We start from the raw sequence: 19006 nt of genomic DNA, 5'->3' as shown, positions 1-19006 counted from the left end.
GCCTTCTCAACTTTGCCCCTCACCTGAGGTGTGGTGATCCTCAGGTTAAATCACCACCAGTCAGCTCTCCTCCTCAAAGCCTGTGGTCATCTGAGATTATGGCGACTTTATTTTTTGCCTTGGTGTCAGATTCACAGCGAATTTTTAAGATATTAATTGATTTTACCTGTTGGAAACTGTAGTGGGAAACCATTAATAAGCTTTATCCAGTGTTGGAGATTTTGGAATCTGCTTTGTCTTGCACTTAAATGATTGATTGTCAACTGAAAGTGCACCATCGTGATGTGGCGGAGAGGAGCAGGAAATAGTAATGCTAAGGTCTTGAGGCGTAAAAAGGCTGCTCACTGTGGTGGTATGATTAGCATAGCTGCCTGCCATTGGTGCAGAACACCGGCTTACCATTGGCCCTGGTCGGTCATGTGCCTCTCGACTGGTTGGTTGAGACCAGTCATGTGACGGCTCCCCGATTGGTCGAGAGGCTGAGTTAACGGGGTATAAATACCCAGTACTCCGGTGGTCGTCCTTGTACTGTAATCGACCACAGGGCTAACATCTAGCTGATTAAAGCCATACTTTTGTCCAGCAACTCGTTTCACGTTCAATTGATGGTACATCAATTTAATCAGCTAGAAATTTGAAGATGGAGCTCCGGATCAAGCCCGAATGCCTCCGCATCAGCCCGCAAACTCCGAACACATCGGAAATCTTCAAGCATTGGCTGGCGTGTTTCCATGGCTACCTGCGACCGCAAGCAGCACCCCCACCATGGCACAGAAGCTTCATATTCTCCATTCCAGCGTGGGCATGGTGGCCTACGCAATGATAGGGGAAGAAAAAGAGTACGACGTGGCCATGGATAAGCTGAAAGGACAGTTTCTTAAGCCGGTAAACCGGGTGTTCACCCGACATCTGCTGGCTACCGGACAACAGCTCCCCGGTGAGTCCTTAGACGATTTTTACCAGGCCCGCGCTGTCCTGGGGAGGAATTGCGCCTGCCTCCAAGTTTCAGCCACTGAGCACGTGGAACTTTTGATCAGAGATGCTTACGTGGCTGGGATGCAGTCCTCTGCTATCCGCCAGCGGATGCTGGAAAAAGACGACCTCAGCCTAACTGAGGCACAGACTCTCTCCACCCCCCTGGAGGTCGCCGACTTAAACGCCCGCGCCTATGCCCCAGCCGCGCTGCAGCGCCCTGGGCCTCCTGGCACGCTTCCCCACCGCCATCCATCGCTCCCGACTCCCTTCAGGCCTGCGCCGCCGGACGCCCCGACAAGTCCGCGGGGCCCCGCTGCTATTTCTGTGGGTTCGCCAAACACCCTCGCCCGCGCTGCCCGGCCCGCTCCGCCCTTTGTAAGAGCTGCGGGAAGAAGGGCCATTTTTCGTCGGTCTGCCAGGCCAAATCGGTCGCTGCTGTGCTGCGCAGCGACTGGGGATCTCCTCTTCCGGGCCCTTCCAGCGCACCGCGCCAATCTCTCGTCCCCGGGCCCCTGCGCCCGGCCTGCGCGCCTCTCTGCCCCCGCTCTCAGCTGCTCCGATCGGCCCGCCGGCACCGCTAACCCCGCCCCCAGCAACCACGAGGGTCCAGCAGGCGCCGCCATCTTGGGCCCCGGACGCCACGTGCGGGTCCTGGGCGATGCCATCTTGGGGCCCTGACTCCACGTGCGGGACCTGGGCGCCGCCATCCTGGACTGGCACACAAGGTCCTGCCAGCACCCACTCGGCCGCCGTCGACGATGGATCTTCTCCATGGCTTGCGGCCATTCAGCTCGACCAGTCACGTCCACGCACGCTCACCAAGACGACAACGCTAATCCACCTCAACAGGCACGAGACGGGCAGCCTGCTGGACTCCGGGAGCACGGAAAGCTTCGTATACCCTGACACGGTAAGACGCTGCGCGCTCTGTGTCCACCCTGTAAAACATAAAATCAGGTTAGCCTCAGGTTCGCACTCCATCCGCATCACCGGGTGCTGCATCGCGGGCCTCACGGTCCAAGGGAAGGTTTTTAAACATTATAAACTACTTATCCTCCCCGACCTTTGCGCACTGGCACTCCTAGGACTGGACTTCCAGTGCAACCTGCAGAGCTTGACCATCCAATTCGGCGGCCCTATACTCCCCCCTCACTGTCTGCAGCCTCGCGTCCCTCAAAGTGGACCCCCCCTCCTTGTTTGCTAATCTCACCCCCGATTGCAAACCCGTCACGAAACGGAGCAGACGGTACAGCGCCCAGGACCGGACCTTCATCAGGTCCGAGGTCCAGAGGTTGCTGAAGGAAGGGGTCATCGAGGCCAGCAACAGTCCCTGGCGAGCCCAAGTGCTGGTGGTCCGGACTGGGGAGAAAAACCGGATGGTCATCGACTACAGCCAGACCATCAACCGGTTTACGCAACTGGACGCGTATCCTCTCCCCCGTATTTCCGCCATGGTAAACGAGATTACGAAATACAAAGTCTTCTCCACGGTGGACCTCCAGTCCGCTTATCACCAGCTCCCCATCCGCGCGAGTGACCGCAAGTACACTGCGTTCGAGGCTGATGGGCGCCTCTACCACTTCCTCAGGGTTCCATCCGGTGTCACAAATGGGTCTCGGTCTTCCAATTGGAGATGGACCGAATAGTCGACGAGTACGGATTACGGGCTACCTTCCCGTACCTCTATAATGTCACCATCTGCGGCCACGACCAGCAGGACCACGACATCAACCTCCGAAAATTCCTCCAAACCGCAAAACTCCTTAACCTAACTTACAATAAGGATAAGTGCGTGTTTAGCACCGACCGTCTAGCCATCCTCGGCTACGTAGTGCGTAACAGAGTGATAGGCCCCGACCCCGAACGCATGCGCCCCCTGATGGAACTCCCTCTCCCCAATACCCTCAAATCCCTTAAACGCTGCCTGGGTTTCTACGCTTACTACGCCCAATGGGTTCCCAATTACGCCGACAAGGCCCGTCCCCTCATTCGGTCCACGACCTTCCTGCCGTCGTCAGAGGCCTGCCAGGCCTTTAGCCGCATCAAATCGGACATCGCAAAGGCCACGATGCGCGCCGTCGGCGAGTCCCTCCCCTTCCAGGTCGAGAGCGACGCATCAGAAGTAGCTCTGGCGGCCACCCTGAACCAAGCGGGCAGACCCGTGGCCTTCTTCTCCAGAACCCTCCAGGCTTCCGAACTCCGCCACTCCTCAGTGGAAAAGGAAACCCAGGCCATAGTCGAAGCTGTGCGACATTGGAGGCACTATTTGGTCGGCAGGAAGTTTACCCTCCTCACAGACCAATGGTCAGTGGCCTTCATGTTCGATAATGCACAGAGGGGCAAGATTAAGAATTACAAGATCTTGCGGTGGCGGATCGAGTTGTCCATGTACAACTACGATATCTTGTATTGTCCTGGGAAGCTTAATGAGCCTCCTGATGCCCTGTCCTGCAGTACCTGTGCCAGCGCGCAGAGACTGCCTCCGCTCCCTCCACGCGGACCTCTGCCATCCAGGGGTGACCCGTTTCTATCATTTTATAAAGACCCGCAACCTGCCCTACTCCATCGAGGAAGTCAGGACAATAACCCGTGACTGCCACATCTGCGCAGAGTGCAAACCGCACTTTTACCGCCCCGAGCGTGTGCATCTGATCAAAGCATCCCACCCCTTCGAACGTCTCAGCATTGACTTCAAGGGGCCCCTTCCCTCTAGCAACCGCAACATTTACTTCCTGGCGGTGATCGATGAATACTCCCGCTTCCCCTTCGCCATTCCCTGCCCCGACTTGACCATATCGACCGTCATTAAGGCCCTCCTCTCCATCTTCTCCCTGTTCGGCTACCCCGCGTACATACATAGCGATCGGGGGTCCTCCTTTATGAGCGACAAGCTGCGTCAATTCCTGCTCAGAAGGGGCATTGCCTCTAGCAGGATAACCAGCTATAACCCTCGGGGTAACGGACAGGTCGAGCGGGAGAATGGTACCATCTGGAAGACCATACTACTGGCCTGTCGGTCCAGAGATCTCCCTATTTCCCGATGGCAAGAGGTTATCCCCGATGCCCTACATTCTATCCGCTCCCTCCTCTGTACCACAACAAATCAGACACCTTATGAACGTCTTCTTGTTTTCCCCAGGAAGTCGGCCTCCGGATCCCCTCTCCCGACGTGGCTGGCCGCCCCCGGACCCATCTTGCTCCGGAAGCATATGCGAGTGCACAAGTCCGACCCGTTGGTGGAACAAGTCCAGTTACTCCACGCTAACCCGCAGTATGCGTACGTGGAGTACCCCGACGGTCGGCAGGACACGGTCTCCCTCCGGGACCTGGCACCCGCCGGCGTGCGGCCCTTCTCCCCCCTGCACCACAGACCCCCCCCCCCTGTTCTTTTTCCCCCAGCGCCCCACCCAGGCCACCCCTCCCCCATCCATGGCGTCTCCACCACCAGCCTGGGTTACGGAGACCGTTCAAGGACCATCGCTCCTGGAGTCCAGGACATCGGCTGAACCACCACCATCGACCTTGTATGGACATTATGTACTGTTGATAAATGTCTGGGCCAGTGGGAAGCCAAGGATACATTTTTTTTCCTTCTCTCCTTACTACTCATACCACCAGTTCAACTCCCCCTCCCCCCCCCCCCCCCCCCCCCCCCCCCCAGCTCTCGTTGACACCCCCCCCCCCCCGGCTTCTTTCTCCGCAAGGGGTGAATGTGGTGGTATGATTAGCATAGCTGCCTGCCATTGGTGCAGAACACCGGCTTACCATTGGCCCTGGTCGGTCATGTGCCTCTCGACCGGTTGGTTGAGACCAGTCATGTGATGGCTCCCCGATTGGTCGAGAGGCTGAGTTAACCCCGCCTCCAGGGCGGGGTATAAATACCCAGTACTCCCGGCGGTCGTCCTTATACTGTAATCGACCGCAGGGCTAACATCTAGCTGATTAAAGCCATACTTTTGTCCAGCAACTCGTCTCACGTTCAATTGATGGTACATCACTCACTCACCTTCACTTCCAATCATTTTGCAACAAAAATTAAGCTGATAAACAGTTTGCTCTTTTTGATCAGTTGAGACCACTGTGATGATCCATTTAAAATGAAAGTCAGGGAAACAAACTGGCTTGAATCACTGTTGCCATGATATGAAAATGACTGAAGACCACCTTGTTCAGGGATTACTACATGCTGAGATGTTGCACATTTTCTATCAAACTATTACTTTTTGTGACTTTTTTTCTTAGTGCTATGTACATGGGCGCGATGGCTATGTCTGGATTTGGGCACAGTTAACGGGCTGTTTCTTGTCTTGGCGATTTCTTTTGACCTCGGGAACTTTATCTCCGCCCAGGCCACACTTTTATTTCCTGCTGGTGAGCTCAGCAGGAAAGGCTCATTGCAGATCGGGGTGCCATTTAATGTGGCTGCTCTGATTTTTCCAGCCCCCCCCCCCGCATCCCCTTCCCCAAAGCCTCAGGGAAGCGCCCAGGAACATCCCTCTTCCACCTGGTAAGGCCCACCCTGCCCTGATTCCAGTACTAAACGGCACCCTGGTGAGGTGTCTCGGGGTGGCCATTAGGTCATAGGCAGCAGGGTAGCACAGTGGTTAGCACAATTGCATCACAGCTCCAGGGTCCCAAGTTCGATTCCCGGCTTGGGTCACTGTGAAGTCTGCTCGTTCTCCCCCTTGTCTGCGTGGGTTTCCTCTGGGTGCTCTGGTTTCCTCCCAATGTCCAAAGATGTGCAGGTTTGGTGGATTGGCAATGCTAAATTGCCCTGAGTGTACAAAAAGTTTGGGTGGGATTATGGGGATAGGGTGGAGGTGTGGACTAGGGTAGGGTGCTCTTTCCAAGGGTCGGTGCAGACTAGATGGGCTGAATGGCCTCCTTCAGCACTGTAAATTGTATGATTCTATGACCAGGAAAATCCTGCAAACACATATTTAAATGAACCTAATGGCTCATTTAAAGCATTGATCTGGATCATGCCTAGCGGGGGCAAGACCCAGATCGCAATTTCTCGTGAGACTCCGTTAAATCTGGCAAGGCATTTTGAGCGTCGCAAGTCTCGCAAGAACGGCCTCGTCCAGACACCAAGTCTGGCGCGATGATGAGGTCCTTAAATCGGGCCCCTATGTTTTAATAGAGATGAGTACCTTGGACCTCTTCAATACAACTGAAATTTATTCTGAAATTCCTACTATATGTACCAAACCCCTTTTGCCCTACTACTTTCCGAATAGCAACCATTTTGCTTTATTTATCTAAAGGCAGTTAGCTAACTTTCTTTTTCTTTTCAGAATTCTGTCATTCTAAATTGGCCGACTCCAGATTGTGAGATGGTCGCTTACAGGTATGTTTATGTTATTGATGATGCACTTAGTGATGGTCTCCAGTCCCCAACCTTGCAACTGGGATTCAGGGATAACTATAAAATGTGTTCATGAACTAAGTTCTGTGTATTTTGTTTTAAAGCCAATTTCAAAATATATCAGTATCCAAATTTCTTTTCCACGTTTATTTACTAAAGTGGTTTGTACGGATTATGATCAGAAGGTCTCAAGCCTCTGAAAAACTTAACATAATCTGGGCTGACACCAATGCAGTACTGAACACTAGTATCAATAGTGCCATTTGTTGGATAGGACGATGCGTTGAGGCACTCTATCTACCCTCTAATAGAGATTAAAAATCCCCCGGTATTAACAGAGGGGTTTGTCATTTAAAATCTCAGCAACACCATTCAAATAGATTGCCTAATCATTTACCTCATTGCTGTTTGTTGGACCTTGCTGTGTGCATATTGGCTGCCATGTTTTCCTATAGTACAACTGACAATTTAAGTGCCTGTACACTGCTTTGGGCATGCTACGGTTGTGAAAGGCACTAAATAAATGGAAATAACTTTTATAGCCTTGCTGCAGCAGTTCTATGAATTTGTAATTATGGGCAAATTAGTTTCTAAAGTGGAAAATGTATATGAGAGCAAAAATATGAATGTTAAATGAGCACCATGCTTCAGGGAGAGAAGAATGGAACAGAGTATGAAAGTGAGTCAACAGATCAGACTTGCTTTGCTTCAGTGCAAACTTAACGTACATAAGAACATAGGAATTAGGAGTGGATGTAGGTAATTCAGCCCCTCAATCTGCTCTGTCATTCAATCAGATCATAGATGATCTCTTCCTGGTCTCCAAACCAACCCCTCTACCTGCTCCCCGTATCCCTTTAATCTGTTTTTTATCAGAACGATATCTATCTCCATCTTGAAACCATTTAATGATTCTGACTCCCCATCGCACTATGGGGCAGCATGAGTTCCACAAATTCGCCTCATCTTAGTTTTAAATCTATTGCCTAATGTACCCTAATTCTGTGAATGTAGTGGAATCTTTACTAAGAATTGCAGATTTTCTTTTTCCTTCCTGTTAACATAAAGTAAAAATTTATTTTCAGGTCATTCAGTCCATTTTTTCCATTGTTGGAATGCTCTGATACACCAGGAGTACAGATTTGGGCGGTCTGGGCAATGCAGCATGTCTGTAGCAAAAATGGTAAGTGGGAATGGTGGATGAAGTGCAGTAATGCTTGTTTATGTATGTTTATTGTGCTTGAGCAGAATTAAAAGTAAGTTTTCCTTTAACCTCAATCCATTTTCAAAATGAAGTGACTATTTTTCTGGTTTCTCGTGTATTTTTCAAAAATCCTTTACAGAGGAGTCTAATTGGAGTAACAATTTTTAATTAACTTTGAGTTAGTTAAATTTCTCTCCGGCCACAATTGATAACAGAATTTGCATAATTTCCAAACTGCTCTGTCCTCTAACATACACACAATTTTAACCTACCTCACCAGGCAAGAAACTGACTGACATGGGTTGGCCATTGATGAATAAAATGGCTGCCAATCTGTTCTAATCAGTTTCCCAGTTCAGGTAAAATTGTTCCATTGAATTTCATATAATTAGCCACCTGAATTACTGCAGAAAGGGTGGTCATTGTTTTAGAGTCTGTTAATGATCCATCATATATATGTTAAGGCAGAGACTACTTTTGCTTCATTAAACTTCAGATTCAAGAATAACATCCAACGTTTTATGCTCTGTTCTACAGCACCCAGGTACTGTAGCATGCTGATTGAAGAGGGTGGAATACAGAAACTGTACAACATTAAGAACCATCCTCAAATTTCACCAGATGTTCTGCGGATTGTTCTAAGCATTATTGAAAGTTTGGAGAAGTATATTATACGCCATGGGAAGGTTGTCTCCTACCACAAAAAGCCAGAAACTAAACACAGTGTGGTCTGAGCAGTAAGCTGATGTTTTTGACAGATTGTACCAGTAAGTATTTTTAAGAAGGATTTGGTAACTTTAAATTCCTCAAAGTTTGTACTAAAATATTGTGCTTTTGTTATCCCACTTGCAATGGGGAGGGTATTTGCAATCCTGATTGTGTGCACACTGACTTTCTACTACAACAATCCAAAATGCTTCTCTTTTTAACAGAGTACCCAATTCTTTTTCTTCCCAATTAAGGGACAATTTAAGGTGGCCAATTCCCCTACCTGGCATCGCTTCTCTTCTGTTGGTGACCTTGTATTTTTCTCTGCTTCAATATTTTATTCAATTTTCTCTTAAGATGCAGAGGCTTCTGCTTAAATCAGTTTGTGGCAACACAACCCATGCTCCGATTTCAGAAGATTTCCTTTCTATTATCTTTCCTTGCTTTCCTCAGTGATACAACATATTACAAAGAATCAAGGGCCAAAGGAAGGCCTGTACAGACTATCCTGTGTCACCCATCCCTTGCTCAAAACCTATTACATCTGTAACTTTTCACAGTTCTGAACGTCACAAACCTGAAACAGTAACCCTGTTTTGCTCCACAGATGCTGCCAGAACCTGCTGAGTATTTCAAACATTTTTTGATTTCATTACAGATTTCCAGCATCTGCAGTATTCTGCTTTTCAAATAGACAAAGAATAATTATTTTATGTTCTGTATGGCTTTAATATCCAATCTATTATGGAGTGCCCCAAATTGCCACAAACAAATTTGTCCTTTGGCCCTTGAGCTTTGTGCCCCTAATTAGAAGGTGCTATTGACCCTTAACCTTATAGCTTATTTATCTGCACTCAAGACTCCTGGAACTCTTCAGTTCAGTGTATATCTTGCGTTTTCATTTATACCGTCCTTATTTCTCATTTTGGTTTCCATTTAAACATTGACATTTGTCTCATAATTCCACACTAAAATCCATCTTCATATATTGTTTTGAAATCTTTCTACGTAAAAAGTGTTAACAACTTTGACTTCCATTTCTCCTTCATGGGGCGGCATGGTGGCACAATAGTTAGCATTACTGCCTCACAACGCCAGGGTGCCGGGTTCAATACTCGCCTTGGGTGACTGTGTGGAGTTTATATGTTCTCACGGTGTCTCCGGTTTCCTCCCGCAGTCCAAAGATGTGCAGGTTAGGTGGATTGGCCATGCTAAATTGCCCTCAGTGTCCAAAGATGCGCATGTTAGGTGGGCCGGGGGCGGGGGGCGGGGGGGGGGGGGGGGGGGGGATGCCTAAGTGGAGTGCTCTTTCAGAGGGTTGGTGCAGACACGATGGGCCGAATGGCCTCTTTCTGCACTGAAGGAATTGTATGATTCTGTCTCTGATGTATTTAAGTGTGGTTCTCAAGCAGGGTCACATTTTAAAGTTAGGTTCTTCGCACATGCTCTTGAGTCTAAAGCATTCACTTCCAGTAAATGTATTCTAAAACAATTACCGATTATTATTTTAAAGGAGATCTTTTTGAAAGTATTCTTTCCCCTCCAATTGTACTTGGTCCCCCAGAGGTTTAAACTAATGCTGCGTTGTATATGTAAATGTTGTAAGTGGAATCTGTAGAGTTGCCATGCTAAATGTTTGTTACCCTGTTTTAATGCAGAGTTAGAAACATAGAAAATAGAAGCAGGAGGGGGCCATTCGGCCCTTCGAGCCTGCTCCGCCATGGCTGATCATCAAGTTCAATATGCTGATTTTCCCCCCCTCCCCAATATCCATTAATCCCTTTAGTCCCAAAGAGCTAACTTTCTTCTTGAAATTACACACTGTTTTGACCTCAACTACTTTCTGTGGTAGAAAGTTCCACTGATTCACCGCTCTGGGTGAAGTAAGTTCTCCTCACCTCCGTCCTAAAAAGTTTACTCCTTATCCTCAAACTATGATCCCTAGTTCTGGACTCCCCACCATCGGGAACATTCTTTCTGAATCTACCCTGTCTATTCCTGTTAGAATTTTGTAAGTTTCTATGAGAGACCCTCTCAATCTTTAGTCCGGGTCTCTCCTTGTATGACAGTCCCACCATCCTAGAAATCAGCCTGGTAAACCTTTGCTGCGCTCCTTCCATAGCAAGAACATCGTTCCTCAGATCAGGGCACCAAGACGGTACATAATACTCCAGGTGTGGCCTCACCAATGCCCTATACAATTGCAGTAAAACATCTCTATTCCTATATTCAAATCCTCTCGCTAGGAAGGCCCACATACCATTTGCCTTCTTTACTGCCTGCTGTACCTGTGCGCTTACTTTCAGAGATTGATGCATGAGGACACCAAGGTCTTGCCTGTGCGCTTACTTTCAGAGATTGATGCATGAGGACACCAAGGTCTTGCCGAGTATGCACCTATCTCAATTTACACCCATTCAAATAATAATCTGTCCTCCTATTTTTGCTACCAAAGCGGATAACCTCACATTTACCAACATTTTACTGCATCTGCCATGCATGTGCCCACTCACTCAGCCTGTCCAAATCCTTCTGAAGTATCTCTGCATTCTCCTCACAGCTCTCTCGCCCTCCCACCCAATTTTGTATCATCTGCAAATTTGGAAATAATACATTTAGTTCCCTCGTCCAAATCATTAATATATAATGTGAATAGTTGGGGTCTTAGCACAGATCCCTGCGGTGCCCCACTAGTCACTGCCAGCCAATCAGAAAAAGAACCACTTATTCCACCTGACAGCGGTGTCTGGTACTTGCTATTCCAATCTTGCAGGAGGAACAACCATATGTTCAAATCCTTTTTATTTTATTGCTTCGGCACTTGCTGGCTCCTGCGTACAGTACTTCTGGTGCTATAGCAATCTGTTGGGTTCTTGCAAAGTACAAGTGTAGTGCCCAGCTGGAAATGTTATAGCGGTGACTTGATTGGAGTTCAGCTGTATTCATTTTAGCACTTGGGGTGGAATTATAGAGTAGATCTCCCTGTTTGTGACTTTATGAATGGAGTTCACTGTACCATTGGCACAAGAAATCACACTATTCTACTTCTTTTAAAGTAAAATTTAAATTGAGTTGGAGAACTGATTCTTATAAATTTCTAGTGATGAAAGCTTTGTAAAATTAGTCAGCAATGGTTGATTGTAAATGAAAGCCAAGACTGGGAAGAATGATAGTTTTTTTAAAAATTGCACCCTAATAGTGACTTTCTCAAGTATTCAACAAACCCCGTTGTGCAAATGTTAGAAGTGAAGCTGTAACGAGTCTCAAATTAAAATGCATTTACTTTTTCAAACAGATGGATGATGTTTCGGAGAAATTTGCAGCGCGTAACCTTTTTATTTCTGAAGACTATGAAGAGAACTTCCCTGATTGAAACTGTGTATGCTATTAAACATTTCTTTAAGCTAGGTGCAGGAAGAATATATCACAGTGGAGTGTTAATGTGGTTTGTGGTATTGTTTTTGCAGATATTTTGTTCTCCCAGAAGCAGCTTATGCTTGAATAAATTCTGCTGATGAAATGTTTACTTAATCTGGATGTCACTCATACACCTAAAAGCTGAACTATGATTAGCTTAAACATGTTTGATCCTTATTAAAATATTTTGTACAAAATGCTGATGACTCCTTCAGGGGAAACAGGCGTTTGAAATTGCCAAACTACTTTGTATTGATGCTTGTTTTTGTCTTTCATAATGCTTGTACAGGTAAATGTTTTAAAGTATCATTGGTTTTATGATTTTTCTGCTCAGAGGGACTCTTGCCATCAATACCTCAGTTTAAAAAAATTCTATTAAAATAATTATGATTTTACTTTATGTATTCTACTTTCTGTAAATTCTAATCAGATGTGGGGAACTGATTTGGTGTTACTGGGTCAGTGTTTCCTGTCCCTCACTTACCCTGTAATGCGCACAAGCTGACTTGAACTCCATTGAGCCCAGTTGTTTTTCTGGTTCAGTTGATGCGTTTATTTATTATGGGTCTCTTGGGTGGGATTTGTGTCTGATCCAGTAAGCAAAGCTCAGTGAAAGTTTTTAGTTACTCTTTTCAGATATTCCCCCACAAGTCTGCTGAACTGATGTCCAGGACTCTGTTGAAATGACCAGATTACCGAAGGAGCGAGATTTGACTCTTTCCCCCCACCAGTATCCTGCTGGAGTCAGTTTCTCGCTTCTAGCTGACTCGCTTGGTCATGGATAGTCACCATTTATACAAAAATATATTTTTTTAAAACCCTAAGTGACCAGAACAATGTTCAAGCTAATCACCATTCTTTTAACCTCCCAGCTTTTTAACTTAAACAGGTATTCAGAAGAGGGGAGCCAGATTCATTCAACTGCCATCACCCAAATGTATTCCAACCATGTAATTCTTCTTTCAACATTGCTTCTCTGTTACTCAGCACGATGTGACAGCACTCCATTTTGTTAAATTATTTATAGCTAGACTATCTCTGGCAGTGGTTTCTTGCCCCCTCCCAGCTATTCTTTGGCTATTTCATCCACATGGAAAATGCTACTGCTGTTTTGGCCTCTTCACCTTGTCCTGCTGGTCTGCTTATCCAACATGGAGCCATAATATGCTCCAGCTGAATAGTGGTAAGACTGGAGCCATCTTCAGTCCTGACCACAAACTCCATGCCCTTGACACTACACTTGTAGTGCCCCCACCCTTCCACCTCCTTTAACCTAAGGGGTAGAGTGAATAACAGGTAAGCTCTTTCTTTTTCTTTTCTTTTTATCTAGAGGGGATGGCAGGGACGGCAGTGCAATGTTCCTCCTGCAGAATGTTTGAGATGAGGGACGCCGTCAGTGTCCCTGCTGATTTTATCTGTGGGAAGTGCACCCATCTCCAGCTCCTCAGAAACCGCGTTAGGGAACTGGAGCTGAATGAACTTCGGATCATTCGGGAGGCAGAGGTGGTCATAGATAGAAGCTTCAGGGATGTAGTTACTCCAAAGAATAAAGATAGATGGGTGATGGTGAGAGGGGCTGGGAGGAAGGAGTCAGTACAGGGATCCCCTGTGGTTGTTCCCCTTAGTAACAAGTATACCGCTTTGGATACTGTTGGGTGGGGGGGGACGGGGGGGGGGGGACTTACCAGGGGTAAGCCATGGGGTACAGGTCTCTGGCACAGAGTCTGTCCCTGTTGCTCAGAAGGGAAGGGGGGAGAGGAGTAGAGCTTTAGTCATTGGAGACTCCATAATTGGGGGGATAGATAGGAGATTCTGTGGGAACGAGAGAGACTCGCAGTTGGTGTGTTGCCTCCCAGGTGCCAGGGTCCGTGATGGATCGTGTTTTCGGGATCCTTAAGGGGGAGGGGGAGCAACCCCAAGTCGTGATCCACATAGGTACCAACGACATAGGTGGGAAAAGGGATAGGGATGTAAGGCAGGAATTCAGGGAACTTAGATCTAGGACAAACAGAGTTATTATCTCTGGGTTGTTACCCATGCCACGTGCTAGTGAGATGAGGAATAGGGAGAGAGAGCAGTTGAACACGTGGCTACAGGGATGTGCAGGAGGGTTTCAGATTCCTGGATGATTGGGGCTCATTCTGGGGTAGGTGGGACCTCTACAAATGGGATGGTCTACACCTGGACCAGAGGGGTACCAATCTCCTGGGGGGGGGGGGATATTTGCTAATGCTCTTTGGGAGGGTTTAAACTAGTTCAGCAGGGGATTGGGAACCTGAATTGTAGCTCCAGTATACAGGAGGTTGAGAGTAGTGAGGTCATGAGTAAGGTTTCAAAGTTGCAGGAGTACCGGCAGGCAGGAAGGTGGTTTAAAGTGTGTGTTCAATGCCAGGAGCATCCGGAATAAGGTGGGTGAACTTGCGGCATGGGTTGGTACCTGGGACTTCGATGTTGTGGTCATTTTGGAGACATGGATAGAGCAGGGACAGGAATGGTTGTTGCAGGTGCCTGGGTTGAGATATTTCAGTAAGCTCAGGGAAGGTGGTAAAAGAGGGGGAGGGGTGGCATTGTTAGTCAAGGACAATATTACGGTGGCAGAAAGGAAGTTTGATGAGGACTCGTCTACTGAGGTAGTATGGGCTGAGGTTAGAAACAGGAAAGGAGAGGTCACCCTGTTAGGGGTTTTCTGTAGGCCTCCGAAAAGTCCCAGTGATGTAGAGGAAAGGAATGCAAAGATGATTCTGGATAGGAGCGAAAGCAACACGGTAGTTGTAATGGGGGACTTTAACTTTCCAAATATTGACTGGAAACGCTATAGTTCGAGTACTTTAGACGGGTCCGTTTTTGTCCAATGTGTGCAGGAGGGTGTCCTGACACAGTGGGCGGAATTCTCCGCTCCCCACGTGGCGTGGGAGAATCGCGGGAGGGCCTCCTAACATTTTTACGCCCCCATGGTGCCCCCAGCGATTCTCTCTCTTTCCCCCCCCCAGGGCTCGGAAAAATCGTCGCTCGCCGTTTTTCACGGCGATTCTCAGAGCCCGATGGGCCGAGCGGCCGGCCCTTCACGCCCGTTTCACCACGGCAGCAACCACACCTGGTCGCTGCATTCGTGAAACGGGTGCCAGATGCCCGTTTGGAGCATCTAAGAGCCCGATTGGCACGGGAGCACCACGACTGTGCTCGGGAGGGGACAGGCCCGCGATCGGTGCCCACCGATCGTTGGGCCAGCGTCCAAAACAGATGTACTCTTTCCCCTCCGCCGCCCGGCAAGATCAAGCCGCCACATCTTGCCGGGCGGCTGAGGAGAAAGACGGCCACCGCGCATGCGTGGTTCGCGCCGTCTGCACGATGAAGTCATCCGCGCATGCGCAGGTTGGAACCGGCAGCCCGCGCATGACCTCACAAATGCGCCATTTTGCGCGTCATTTCCGGCGTGACGAGGTCGCGGCCGGGAACGACGGAGGCCCGCTCCTAGCCCCCCGGGTGGGGGTGAATTAGGTGCGGGGAGTGGGTCCCGAGGCCGTCGTGAACCTCTGCCGATTTCACGACGGCCATCCCGATTTTTATCGGGAGGGGAGAATACCGCCCAGTATGTAGATAGGCCAACGAGAGGTGAGGCCATATTGGATTTGGTACTGGGTAATTAACCAGGATAGGTGTTAGATTTGGAGATGGGTGAGCACAATTCGATATCATTTACTTTAGTGATGGAAAGGGATAGGCATACACCGCAGATCAAGAGTTATATCTGGGAGAAAGGCAATTATGATGCGATGAGGCAAGACTTAGGATGCATGGGATGGAGAGGAAAACTGCAGTGGATGGGCACAATGGAAATGTGGAGCTTGTTCAAGGAACAGCTAGTGCGTGTCCTTAATAAGTATGTACCTGTCAGGCAGGGAGGAAGTGATCGAGCGAGGGAACCGTGGTTTACTAAAGCAGTGGAAACACTTGTCAAGAGGAAGAAGGAGGCTTATGTAAAGATGAGATGTGAAGGTTCAGTTAGGGCACTCGAGAGTTAAAAGTTAGCTAGGAAGGAACTAAAGAGAGAGCTAAGAAGAGCCAGGAGGGGACATGAGAAGTCTTTGGCAGGTAGGATCAAGGATAACCCTCAAGCTTTCTATAGATATGTCAGGAATAAAAGAATGACTATGGCAAGAGTAGGGCCAATCAAGGACAGTAGTGGGAAGTTGTGCGTGGAGTCAGAGGAGATAGGAGAGGTGCTAAATGAGTATTTTTCGTCCATATTCACACAGGAAAAAGACAATGTTGTCGAGGAGAATACTGAGATACAGGCTACTAGACTGGAAGGGCTTGAGGTTCATAAGGAGGAGGTGTTATCTATTTTCACACTTTCCAGAATTGCTAAGTCCCCTGGGCTGGGTGGGATTTATCCTAGGATTCTCTGGGAAGCTAGGGAGGAGATTGCTGAGCCTTTGGCTTTGATCTTTAAGTCATCTTTGTCTGCAGGAATAGTGCCAGAAGACTGGAGGATAGCAAATGTTGTTCCCTTGTTCAAGAAGGGGAGTAGAGACAACCCCGGTAACTATAGAGCAGTGAGCCTTACTTCTGTTGTGGGCAAAGTCTTGAAAGGTTTGTAAGAGATAGGATGTATAATCATCTAGAAAGGAATAATTTGATTAGAGATAGTCAACATGGTTTTGTAACGGGCAGGTCGTGCCTCACAAACCTTATTGAGTTCTTTGAGAAGGTGACCAAACAGGTGGATGAGGGTAAAGCAGTTGATGTGGTGTATATGGATTTCAGTGAAGCGTTTGATAAGGTTCCCCACGGTAGGCTATTGCAGAAAATACGGAGGCATGGGATTCAGGGTGATTGAGCAGTTTGGATCAGAAATTGGCTAGCTGGAAGAAGATAAAGGGTGATGGTTGATGGGAAATGTTCAGACTGGAGTCCAGTTACTAGTGGTGTACCACAAGGATCTGTTTTGGGGCCACTGCTGTTTGTCATTTTTATAAATGACCCGGAGGAAGTGTAGAAGCATGGGTGAGTAAATTTGCAGATGACACTAAAGTCGGTGGAGTTGTGGACAGTGCGGAAGGATGTTACAAGTTACAGAGGGACATAGATAAGCTGCAGCACTGGGCTGAGAGGTGGCAAATGGAGTTTAATGCAGAAAAGTGTGAGGTGATTCATTTTGGAAGGAGTAACAGGAATACAGAGTACTGGGCTAATGGGAAGATTCTTGGTAGTGTGGATGAGCAGAGAGATCTCGGTGTCCATGTACATAGATCCCTGAAAGTTGCCACCCAGGTTGAGAGGGTTGTTAAGAAGGCGTACGGTGTGTTAGCTTTTATTGGTAGAGGGATTGAGTTTCGGAGTCATGAGGTCATGTTGCAGCTGTACAAAACTCTGGTGCAGCCGCATTTGGAGTATTGCGTGCAGTTCTGGTCGCCGCATTATAGGAAGGATGTGGAAGCATTGGAAAGGGTGCAGAGGAGATTTACCAGAATGTTGCCTGGTATGGAGGGAAGACCTTGGGTGAAATTCTCCCCCAGCTGGTGGGGCGGGTGGTCCCGGCGTAGCGGAGTGGCGCCAACCACTCTGGCATCTGGCCTCCCCAAAGGTGCGGAATTCTCCGCACCTTTAGGATCTAGGCCCCCACGGGAGTGGCTCCCGCTCCGCCGATTGCCTTTGGCGCCACGCCAGCCGGCGTTGGGGCTGGCCGAAAGGCCTTTGCTGGTCGGTGTGAGTCCACGCATGCGCTGGAGCGTCAGCGGGCACTGACATCACCACCAGCGCATGCGCGGTGGAGGGGGTCTCTTCCACCTCCGCCATGGTGGTGGCAGCGGAAGAAAGAGTGCACCCACGGCACAGGCCCGCCTGCCGATCGGTGGGCCCCGATCACGGGCCAGGCCACCGTGGGGGCACCCCGTGGGGTCCAATTGCCCCACGCCCCTCCCCCGGGGGCCCGCTCGCGCCGCCTGCTCCTGCCAGCACATAGGTGGTTTAAACCACGTCGGCGGGAGAGGCCTGTCAGCGGCGGGAATTCGGCCCATCGTGGGCCGGATAATCGCCGGAGGGGGCCCGCCGATCGGTGGGGCGCGATTCTAGCTCCCGCCGATTCCCGGGTGGCAGAGAATTCCGGCCACGGCGGGGGTGGGATATACGCCAGCCCCGGGCGATTCCCTGACCCTGCAGGGGGTCGGAGAATTCCGCCCCTTGTGAGGGAAGGCTGAGAGACTTGAGGCTGTTTTCGTTAGAAGATTAAGAGGTGACTTAATTGAGGCATACAAGATGATCAGAGGACTAGATAGGGTGGACAGTGAGCCTTTTTCCTCGGATGGTGATGTCTAGCACGAGGGGACATAGCTTTAAATTGAGGGGAGATAGATATAGGACAGATGTCAGAGGTAGGTTCTTTACTCAGAGTAGTAAGGGCGTGGAATAACCTGCCTGCAACAGTACTGGACTCGCCAACATTAAGGGCATTTAAATGGTCATTGGCTAGACATATGGACGATAAGGGAATCGTGTAGATTGGCTTTAGAGTGGTTTCACAGGTCGGCGCAACATCGATGGCCGAAGGGCCTGTACTGCGCTGTAATGTTCTATGTTCTATTGACACTGAAGCCGTGAGCTTCCCGCCGCACGACCCGGCAAGGCTGTCACCAGTATCAAACACTAATTGGTCCACTTCATGAGGGCCCATAGGCTCATGTAAATGATGGTCCCACCAGCTGATTCACCAGGACAGCGCCAGCTGATTCACCAGGACAGCGCCAGCTACTTCCCCGCTAAACGAGAGGGAGCTTAAATCAATCCCACAGAGCAAACAACACATAGCCATGCGACAGAGGAGACCTTCCCCACGATTTGGGGATGCTGACCTGGCCACCGAGGGGCTTGGAGGATCAGCCACCCGGCAGCCAGTGTTGCCTGGGAGGAAGTGGCAGCGCCTATCAGCTTGGGTAGCTGCACCAGGCTGCATGTGTGAGTTGGCACCGGCATCCCCCAAACCCAAAGACTTGCGCCTGGCTCTGCCCCCACCCGGTACCATACCTGTGCCCCGGCCCCTCCATGTCCAGCAAAGCTGCCCACGCACGCCCCTCGCAATGCATGAAGCATGTGTTTCATGATGCCCTCTGTGTCCCCGCAGGATAACCTGGCCCACAACAGACAGGCGAGAGCTAAGGCGGGGTGCCAGATATCCGAGTCCTCGCCCCCTACGAGGAACGGGCCCTGGAGGTCCCAGGGTAATCGAGGACAGATCGGTCATCGCTGTAGAGGTTGGCGTATGGTGTAGAGGATCCACCGGCCCCCACCCAGATGACCTGTGACCCGTGAGTTGTTTATGCCAGACAGAATGATCC

General features: G+C 49.2%; 1 protein-coding gene across 4 annotated transcripts in view; it reads left to right on the top strand.

The window, feature by feature from the left end:
* zyg11 (zyg-11 homolog (C. elegans)) overlaps nt 1-19006 on the top strand; it is a 75637-nt gene that overhangs the window by 49273 nt on the left and 7358 nt on the right. For 3 of the 4 annotated variants that reach the window (XM_038794222.1, XM_038794224.1, XM_038794226.1), the window contains 4 exons: nt 6273-6325; nt 7429-7526; nt 8085-8314; nt 11551-12067. In XM_038794222.1, the coding sequence (XP_038650150.1) occupies nt 6273-6325; nt 7429-7526; nt 8085-8281 (348 nt within the window). In that variant the 3' untranslated portion in view covers nt 8282-8314; nt 11551-12067. Of the gene's footprint in view, nt 1-6272; nt 6326-7428; nt 7527-8084; nt 8315-11550; nt 12068-19006 lie in introns of those variants that run through there. The other variant, XM_038794223.1, reaches the window with a different exon arrangement.

Source organism: Scyliorhinus canicula, chromosome 4 (assembly GCF_902713615.1).
Source record: "Scyliorhinus canicula chromosome 4, sScyCan1.1, whole genome shotgun sequence".
Lineage (NCBI taxonomy): Eukaryota > Metazoa > Chordata > Chondrichthyes > Carcharhiniformes > Scyliorhinidae > Scyliorhinus > Scyliorhinus canicula.
This window is presented reverse-complemented; position numbering and strand designations above follow the sequence as displayed.